The 9,057-nt window shown below is 55.0% G+C and overlaps 1 protein-coding gene across 1 annotated transcript; it reads right to left on the bottom strand.

Annotated features, from left to right (window-relative positions):
• Positions 1 to 1,481: 1,481 nt before the first annotated feature.
• Positions 1,482 to 4,791, bottom strand: Evx1 (even-skipped homeobox 1). The gene is made up of 3 exons (XM_047559931.1): positions 4,365 to 4,791; positions 2,594 to 2,856; positions 1,482 to 2,021 (listed from the first exon to the last, which is right to left on the bottom strand). The coding sequence occupies exons 1-3, from the start codon at positions 4,789 to 4,791 to the stop codon at positions 1,482 to 1,484; spliced, it is 1,230 nt and encodes a 409-aa protein (XP_047415887.1).
• Positions 4,792 to 9,057: the final 4,266 nt, after the last annotated feature.

The following is a 9,057-nucleotide window of genomic DNA, read 5'->3' as shown; positions in this document are numbered from 1 at the left end:
CATAGTAAATTAACTAGCAATTCAAAAACGAAGTACTGCCTGCTACAAAAGAAAAAAAAAAAAAAAAAGGCTGAATGCTAAAGTGAGAATCATGTCCAGCTTTTATTGCAATATGGTTAACAAATCATAACAACAAAGTCTTTGGGCTTTAAAGGAAAATCCCAAGCCAAACCAATTTCATTCCCTATAGGAAGAACCACTTCCTCCCAATGGGGGTGAAGCTTGCATTGGGAGGTAAAAGTTCTCTACCTCAAAGACCAGCTGCAAGAATGAGTGTGAGAGTGAGGATTCAGGGGTGGCTCCCAAATAAACCCTGGTGAAGGGTAGAGACAGGAACACCTTTTAGGGGCAGAAGGCTCCCTGTTGGTATCTGGAAGTCAAGCCCCTGTGGCAACGTGGGAGAAAATGAGAGGACAGAAAATGCCAAATGCATAGGGATCGGCCAGAAAGCTCCTTGTTACATGAAGGTAAACAGGCAACGGATGGAAATAACCTCTAATTTGCCACCAGATACTGAGGAAGGTGAAGTCCCCACTCCCTAAGCTCTTCCCTGGGTGCCTTGTTAACAGCTCAGCTCTGGGCTTGGTGACCAGCCCATAGTGATCATTATTATACATACATTCAACATTCAAAACCCTCCTCACACATATCACTTGCTAATCAGTGTGTGGCGGTTAGGGGAGAAGAGGCTTGGCCTCATAGAAGCTGCCCAGGGGCCCTGGGGCATCTGCAGCCTCCTTGCCAACGTCAAACAAAAGGGAGGGGGGAGGTGGCTGGGCTAGAGTTTCAAGTTGAGAGGTGTCAAAAAGCTGGGAGTGAGGAAAGTGATCAGGAGCTGGCAGAAGCCAGAACCAGAAGATGCTGCGTAACTGAGGCTCCAGGAGGGTGAGAAACCTCCAGATTCCATGCCAAGGGGTATGGTTCTCCCTGGCAGTAAATCATTTCTCACTCTCTCCCTTAAAAGACTGGTGTGTTGCCATTCACAAACCCCTTGCCATGTCTTGGAAAAGCTAGTGAAGATTAATCTCTACCTGCTCTGCATACACAGCATTTTGTTCAAAGAGACAGCAATTTCCCCTTCCAGTGCTTAGTCTTGGCAGAAGAGGGGGCCCAGGTGAGGAGTGCGAGGTGGGGGGATGGGGAGCAAAGGGTCCGGATATGCTGTTACAGCTAAGTTTTGTTTAGCTGTGGAGCCCTGGCCTCAACCCCGGTCAAGGGGACAGGTCCGGTGAAAAACAGCAAAGAGAGGCTACCCTAAAGGAAGCTCTCTTAATCTCGTCTTTCCCGTCCCCTTTCCTGCTCCTCAAACGCGCCAGCCACTGCCGCTTCCTGGGCGTCCCCATCCTCGAGGCCGAGTCCCGCTTGTCTTTCGCGACCCTCTCCTTTCCCCTCAGTTTCTTGAGGGCAGGAGAGGCACTGGCTGAGTCCCCGGGAGGGGGCCCCCACGGGCGTCCTGGAGCCGGCAGCCCGCGGGCGACCCCTTATCTGGTCAGGGGCACCTCCTCCCTCTGGTCCAAAGCGACAGAGGAAGCCTTGCTGAGCACCGAGGGAGCAAAGGTGAGGAAGGAGTCCGAGCGGGAGGTGGAGGCACAAGTGAAGTCCGAGGCGGCGGCGGCCCTGGGCGCGAGCCCATTGGCCGGGCCGCTGTGGCAGGCAAGGCAGGAGCAGGGGCCGCCAGCCGTGGCGCCCAGTCCGTGGGCTGGGCCGGGGTACAGAGGCGGGTGGCGGAAAGCGCACAGCAGTTCAGGCCGCGGGTAGGGCTGGGAGAGCACGCGGAACGTGTCAAGCGGGCGCAGGGGGCCGCTGAAGGGCGAGGCGGCGGCCGAGGCAGCGGATGCGGCACCGAGGCCCACCGGCGAGTAGTAGGGCAGGGGCAGGTGCGATGGGAAGGGGTAGGGCAGACCGCCCGCGGCCGCGGCGTGGCTCATCATGTACGTGTAGAAGGCGGGGTCAGCTGGGTGCGGCCACGTCATGGCCAGCCGCTGCCGCTTGTCCTTCATTCGCCGATTCTGGAACCACACCTGTGGAGAGGAACGGAGAAGGTTCGGCAGCTGGACTAGGCCCAGGGCCTTCAGCCCAGAAATCCTGTCCCACTCTGGGGTACTGAGTCCACAGCGCAGAGAAGAGACAAAACATAAACCACCTGGACCAGGCCAGGCCCATCACCACCACCTGGAGTTGGAGTCCTCTTTAGTAAGGTCAGGGAGGGACTTCAGTCCCTGTCCCTCCTTCCCTCTGTCCACGTGGTCAGGACCACCAAAGTGCCAGAACTGGCGTGAGTGTGCAAGTAGAGGGGACTAGGACTCCCGGCCTGAGGCAACAGAAAGTACTTCCTCAGAAACGTGTCCCCTTCCATCCCTCTCCTTTGGGGCACTTCCTGGCCCCTCGAACAGGCACCCCATCCCTGTTGTCTATTTGGCTAGGAAAGCACCGAATCAGCCTCGTGGCAGCAGTGTCTACACAGGGACTCAGGATAAATCTGCACTCACTAGCCTGAGCGATCCCAGGTCCGGCTTTCTGGCGTGCGACTTAATGGTATTTACTTCCCGCTAAATGGGTGCATACCCGCCTAGCGCGTCCTGACCGCGCATACCTTGATAGTGGTTTCTGGCAGGTTTAGGGCGGCTGCCAGCTCGCATCTCCTCGGTCTCGATACGTAGTTCTCCCGGTAGAATTCTTTCTCCAGCCGCGCAATCTGCTCCCGGGTGAAGGCGGTGCGATAACGGCGCATCTGGTCACTGGCGCTGCAGGCCAAGGTGCTTTGCGAGCCGCCCCCACCCCCGCCGCCGGTACCGTTGCTCTTGGGGGCCTCGCTGCCGCTGTTTGGACTGCCGACCAGTGCCTCAGAGCTGGGCCCTGCGCAGGGATCCCAGAGTACACACGTGTATACACAGACACAACAGACACACAAACGCTGCTGACGTGGGGACGTAAAGAGATGAGTTGAGAAGGGACACCCCCCCCCCCAGCCACCTCAGTCACTGCCCCTGGTGGGATGGGGTAGGGGTGCGCCAGGAGGAAGGACAGGGACTTGCCATTGGGATGTGAACGCACAGTGCTTTAGGAAGGCCTGGTCTGGCTGCTGTTTGAAAAGCCTGGGTCTGAGGTATGCTAGGTACAGAGGGTCCCAGCTATCCTCCCTATCTGCCCTGGGGCCCAGGCAAGGTACATTCCCATTGGCAGGAGTGGGCAAAGGTGTGCACACCTGGCAGGCAAGTGAGTTGAGATGCACCTCTGTGCTGGAATGTTGCGAACTCTGGGACTTGGTGCATTGTAGGATGCTGGGCATGCAGAGATTTTTGCTCTTGTGTGCCAGGAAGCCAGTCTAGGTGTGGAAATGTGTACTAGGTTGCATGTATTGCAGAGATGGTATATTTGGTGGAACACAGGTTGTCTGAGGGCATATTGGAGTAGGGAGTCTGGGTTGATTGAGTGATATAAGATGGTATGAGGTGGGTACTCAAGGTGTTGCCTGCCAGGGCTAAGAAGTGGTCTTTCTATCCTCCCAGGCTCTTCCTACACATTTCCACAGCTTTGTGGAAAAGTGTCTGCTGATGGGCTCTCCCTCCCAGTTTTCTACCCATCTCAGGCCAGGGGGAATTGTTAGCACAGAGGGCTTCAGGGTCATCTGCCCCACACCCATTAGCCTTTAGTGGGGAGGGGTTCTCCAGTTAAAGCACCCCCCCCCTTTGGGCCTACCCCTGAGAAGGGTGGGGCTCCAGCCCCCTGCAGCTCCTTTTCCTTTAGGTGGAGAAGTGGGAGTAGGAAGGAAAGGGGAAGGGGGGAGGGCCCTATCCCTGCCTTTTCAAATGCAACCGGAGACCAAAGGCAATTAGACCATTGGGACCATTTCCGACCTGGCGCCGCCAAGCCCGGGAAGTGACAAGGTAATTTGGACCTCTGACCGACGTGCAAACTGGTCGGAGGGCTGCAGCACCCGGGCCGCCAGAGTCCGCAGCTATTTTACGGTCCTTTATGGACTCCTGGCTTCCGCACCTCGATGCGCCTTACACCCCGCCAGCCACAAACTCGCGTTTGATCTTGCTCTACCCGGGGAGAAGGTGTCTTCCCCCCTCAGTTGAAGCATTCCCACAAAATATTGGGGGTTGGGGTGCGCTTTGAATCCCCCAAGCTCAGGACTTGCGCCTCCCCCTCCCGAGGCACAGCTGTCACCCTCAGTCCCACCAATGCCAGAACATAGTAGGAGACCCCTTCCAGGGCGCAGATAACAAGGAAGAGTTACTCAGGTGGGTCCCCCCCAGCCATCCTGCCCTGGGGGAAAGGAGTGTCTTCCTTCTAGTCTGAGCTGAAGTGAAGGGTGGGCACAGTGGGAGGCCCGGGGAGCGGAGGGGCGCGGTGGCTACCTTTGCTGTGCTGGTACTCGGCGTTCCCGGTGGCGCAGTCCGGGGTGCAGCTCACCTCGATTTCTTCATAGAAATCCGACTCGGTGTCTGAGCTACTTGGTTGCCCCTGCCCAGAAAGGCTGTCGGCGGAGGGGGCCGGGGGTCCTGGACCAAGCATGGCCGCCCCGGCTGCCCGTGGCTCGGCGCCCAGCCCCGCCGCGCTGCCTGCTAGTCCATCGACCGGCTCCTCCTCAGGACCTGCCCCGCCGCGCTCCCGGGCGACCGGAGGACCGGCTCGCGGGCTGAGGCAACCATGGGGCACCATCTTCTCCGATGGATCGGGTAGCGGGCTGCCCACGGCTTCGGACAAATTTGAGACCCTCTTGCCAACCAGAGTGCCAAGCTGACCCCCATCCAGAAACATAACCATGTCCTTTCGGTTCTCCATCCTGGGGCTCTCCGGAGGGGGGAGGGGGAAAGCCCCAAGTGAGCTCCTAACCCCCGGCTCCCTGGGACCCCAGCGGCAGGATAGATCTTGGCTGTGAAAGGGAGCGAGAGGCCGGGCGAATGGACGAGTGCAGAGTGGTCGGAGAGTGATGTCGACGGCGACCGCGGAGGTGGCGGTGGGGAGCTAGGGTCACCTTGTGATGCGAGCGCTCCTCTGTGCCGCACCGCCTCTGGGAGGAAGCCCCATTGCCCTCTTCTTTCTAAGCTGTCATCCTCCTGCTGCAATCGTCATTACAGTACCGCTGGTGACGCCACTCTGCGAGCGCAAGTGGATAAATAGAAACGTCTGCCACAGCGAAGATGAAAGGAGACCCGCAGCTAATGGCTCAGCAGTGATGCGCCAGGTGTGGGCCTCGCTCGAATGGGGAGGAGAGTGTGAAAACAGACAGGGAGACACACACACTGAGAGGGAGACACCCAGGCAGAGGGGATGCAAATGGAATTCTGCAGAAAGAAAAGAGCTTAAGGCGCGCAGCGAGTTCCGCAGGGGCAGCGGGACTCGGTAATTGAATACGCTTTTGATTTTTTCTTTTATTGTTGTTTTAACTTTTGTTTTTTAACTTGGTGCCCTGATCTAACACTGATGAAAAGAATCCATAACTGCATTTTGGAAGTGTGAAGGCCGGCTTACAAACCTCGATTCTCTCGGTATTATTACCACTGCCTATCCAGGCAGCTAACCTCACACTGGCTCCGAAATCTTTTTACAAGCTACCGAAAAACATATCTCCCCCCTCCACAAGTCCCAAGTTGTCCGGAGTGCTTGAGCTGAGGTCTTCTTTGCTCCCTTGTCTTCACCCACCCCCATCTGTCTTCTTCCTCTTGGGAACCAAACTTTGCTATTTTTCCTTCCCAAAGGTCAAGAGATGAATATTTTAATTTTTTTCCTGAAAGACCCGCATTAGCTGCTGAATCAAAGTGTTTGATTTTTTTTTTTAATTCTCCCTCCCCATCTAGATGATCTTAAGCTTTCTACAGCCTGGCTTGACCTCGAGATGGCTGTTCAGAGAAGAAACCGCTTTCCGTTTGATGGGGCCTCACCGGCACTTAAGGTATGTTGTGGGAGAGGTTCTAAGAGTGGTCTTGTTTCTTTTCTTGCCTGTATTTTAAAGTATTCGTTCAGAGTGAACGAATTCTCCTAGAAACAGGTTTTTCCAGTGAAGAGGCACTGGCAAATGCAGCCTGCTGCGCAGTGCTGGAGGCTCCCAGATGGGAGAAGGTGTTAGCCTTCGTTTGGGGAATTAGGAACTGACAGTACAGTGTACTGCATTGGAGTCACCAGAGGTCCCAGGGTCCTCTTCCAGGTCCTTCTGGGGGAAACCATTCCTGGCTCTAATAGCTGCCGGTTGAAAAGAGGGAAGTCACTGAAAATGCTCTGAAAGAGCAAGCTGGGGACAGAAAATAACTGCCTTCACCAGGCTGAAGGAGGTGGGGGTGAGGTTGTGGAATTTGATGTTTGGGGGAGGCTGCAGGCTCCCAGGAAGGAAGAATAAAATCCCTTCAAATGGACCCCTTACCAACTCTTGAGCAAATGTGGGGGCTTGGCAGGTGGACTGGGTTTCTTTTCACTTTGCTGAGGACAGGAGATGGGCACCTTCTGGGTTCAGCTCCTCTTTCTCTGCCCCACCCCAGAAGCTTCTATTTCTGAACAGCCAATCCAGCCCAACCAGAAAGAGTGGCCCCTGCAACTCCCTCCTTTTCCATGTCCCTCGACAAAGCCTCAGCTTCTAAAGAAAAATCTCTACTGCTACTTTTTTTTGTCTTCTTTTTCTCTCCTTTTTTGTTTTCTCTACCCCACCCCCCACCAAACTTCCTATCCTTGGGGTAATGGTAGTGGTGGAAGAAGCAAGGGATTTGAGGACAGACAAAATTCTCTCCTTTACTCCTATTTTTCGCTTCTCTCCCAATTCAATAAGATATTCATTAACCTTGCCCAGGGGGGATAGGGGCAGATGGATCTGGAAGTAGTGTCCACACAGATATCTCCACTCCCTAGGAGTCCCAAAGCCACCATCTGCTGAGCACTGCTAGCCTAGAAATCTGGGGAAATGTTTCAGAGATCAAAGATGAGCAACTGGAAGTAGGAAACTCATATTCCAGAACCTTTTGCTTCCGTGGGAGTTGTCCATGAATTCTGTAATACTCTGCCCTTCCCCACCACCAGCCAGAGTCTGAGGGAGCCCCTGACATGTTCTCTCCTCTGTCAAAGTCAAGATTCATGAGTGTCTGTCTTAGCGTTGCCTGGGTTGCCCACTCTCTGTGAGGCCTGAGCCTGGGTGGCATCCAATCTCTCTCCCCTCATGATCATGCCACTTTCTCATAGACACCTCGCTTCCCCCACTCCTTGGGGCTGGTCCTCAAGACTCTGCTGCCCTGCCTCCAGCTTTGCATTCAATGGGAATGTTCTGTGTTTGATCCTCTTTTCCTCTGGATTTTCCCTGGAGATGAAAGCAGAGTAGGATGTGAGATCAAGGGGTGCCACTTAGTCTCCTTCCCGGGTGGGCGGGTAGAGCAGGCCTCCCCTGGAATGCCCTGGAAAGGGCTAAGGGTGCAACCTCTCCAAGGGGCCTGCCTCATCTCAGCTCCAGATCCATAGCTTCAGCAATATCACCCCTCCATCCGTACCCTCACCCCATACCTTTCCAAATTTCAGCCCACCTTTTCAAAGTAGCCTCCATTTCTTTAGTCCTTAAGAGCTACTGAACCTCTGGGGTTCATGTAGAAAAAAATCAAGTAAATGTCACTTCTAAAGCATCTTTCATCAGCAGATGAATAAAGGTTGGATTTTAGTAGAAAGATGAAAAAAGGAGGGACTGGGTAAAAACATTGGTTTGGGATTTTCTTGTGTGTATGGGGGTGTATTTTAATACCGTCATTATTGTATCATGAAGGTTATTCACTGCACAGCGCAAGAAGGAAGGTAAATTCCCAGTGCCTGTGATGCCTCCGCACTCCCACAAAAGCCGAGAAGCGGGCCACAGCGGCCGAAGCGGGGGCTGGGGGTGGGGGTCCTGCCTACTCCCCTCCCCCAATCTCGCTTCCCCATTGCTCCCGTAGGCCTGCAGTCCCTTCCCCCGCTGGGCGACAGGCTCGAGTCCGGCCGGCTCCTCTCAGATTGAAATTCTCTGGACTTCAAAAGTTCCCGGCTCTGCTTCCGCCGGGGCTAGGCTGGGCAGGGGGTGTGTGGGAACCCCAGGGAGGCGACATGGAGATAAGATGCGGGTCGTTTTAAATGGAATCAAAAGCCCAGCTTGGGCCACCAGACGTGCTGAACCGCTGAGATTGCTAAGAAAACCTGGCTCCGGAGAGCGGTGGCGGGGTTTGAGGGCTGACTCAGTGGTCTGAGGTCCTCTCCGGTGCCATCTTTTGCCGCCCTGAGCATCTTCCCAGCCTGAAGGAGGGCCTCTCTGGGCAAGGGTGCACCTTGGCCAAAGGGAAGAGGAGGAAAGTCCTGGAACAGGAGCCAGGAGCTGGTTTGGCTGCTTCATGTCAGCAAAAATTTGATCAAGGAAAAAAAAAATGTTTTTGTTTCTCTCTTCGATACAACATAAGAACAAAGGAAGCTTAATTTTAAACAATAAGCATTGCCCGGCTGTCATGGATATTGTTCTCCGACTTAGGTTACCTTCCAGGCTGTGGCGGAGACCATTGCATTCAAAGTTCCCGTGGCCTGGGTCTTGGCAGCAGGGATAACCAGATTCGGTGGTTCTGGTGATGGGCTCCCTCTTCTGTGGCAGCTGCCAACACCCCTTTGGGAATCCAGCACCACCGCTGGTTGTACCCTTCCGGGAGTACCCCTGGGAGAACACCCCCTGGAGAGCAAAGTCCATTGGGTCTCAGATTCCAGAAGGTCAGTCTTCCACAGGAGAGATCATAGCTGAACTACTCCTCCCACGACTCCCACCCTACTGTGGGCAGCAGAGTCTGTGGAGGGAGTTGGTGGCAGTAGACAGCTGCGCAGCACCACCCGTTTCTCTTTCAGACAGGCGCTGAACCTGAAGCTTCTGGAACTCTGGTTTGGACAAGCTTTCTCTCCTATCTGCCTGCCCCTGGGTGAGCTACAGGCCAGGCATCTGGGACAGGAAGCTGGATGCTTTCTATCTCCCAAGACCTGCTGCTCCTCAAGTCACCCACGACAGCCAACCCTGCCCTGCTTCTGCTTTTCTACACCTGTCTGCCTGGCTCCTAAAGGTGGGATCCTGGCAGC

Source organism: Sciurus carolinensis, chromosome 8 (genome assembly GCF_902686445.1).
Source record: "Sciurus carolinensis chromosome 8, mSciCar1.2, whole genome shotgun sequence".
Classification (NCBI taxonomy): domain Eukaryota; kingdom Metazoa; phylum Chordata; class Mammalia; order Rodentia; family Sciuridae; genus Sciurus; species Sciurus carolinensis.
The sequence above is the reverse complement of the archived record's forward strand: the minus strand, read 5'-3'. Positions and strand labels throughout refer to the sequence as shown.

Coding starts and splice junctions, on each gene's coding strand:
- Evx1 (XM_047559931.1), bottom strand. CDS start 4,791: ATGGAGAACCGAAAGGACATGGTTATGTTTCTGGATGGGGGTCAGCTT. Junction 2,857..4,364: donor CGAGTACCAGCACAGCAAAG/GTAGCCACCGCG, acceptor ATCCCTGCGCAG/GGCCCAGCTCTGAGGCACTG. Junction 2,022..2,593: donor TGCCAGAAACCACTATCAAG/GTATGCGCGGTC, acceptor TCCTCTCCACAG/GTGTGGTTCCAGAATCGGCG.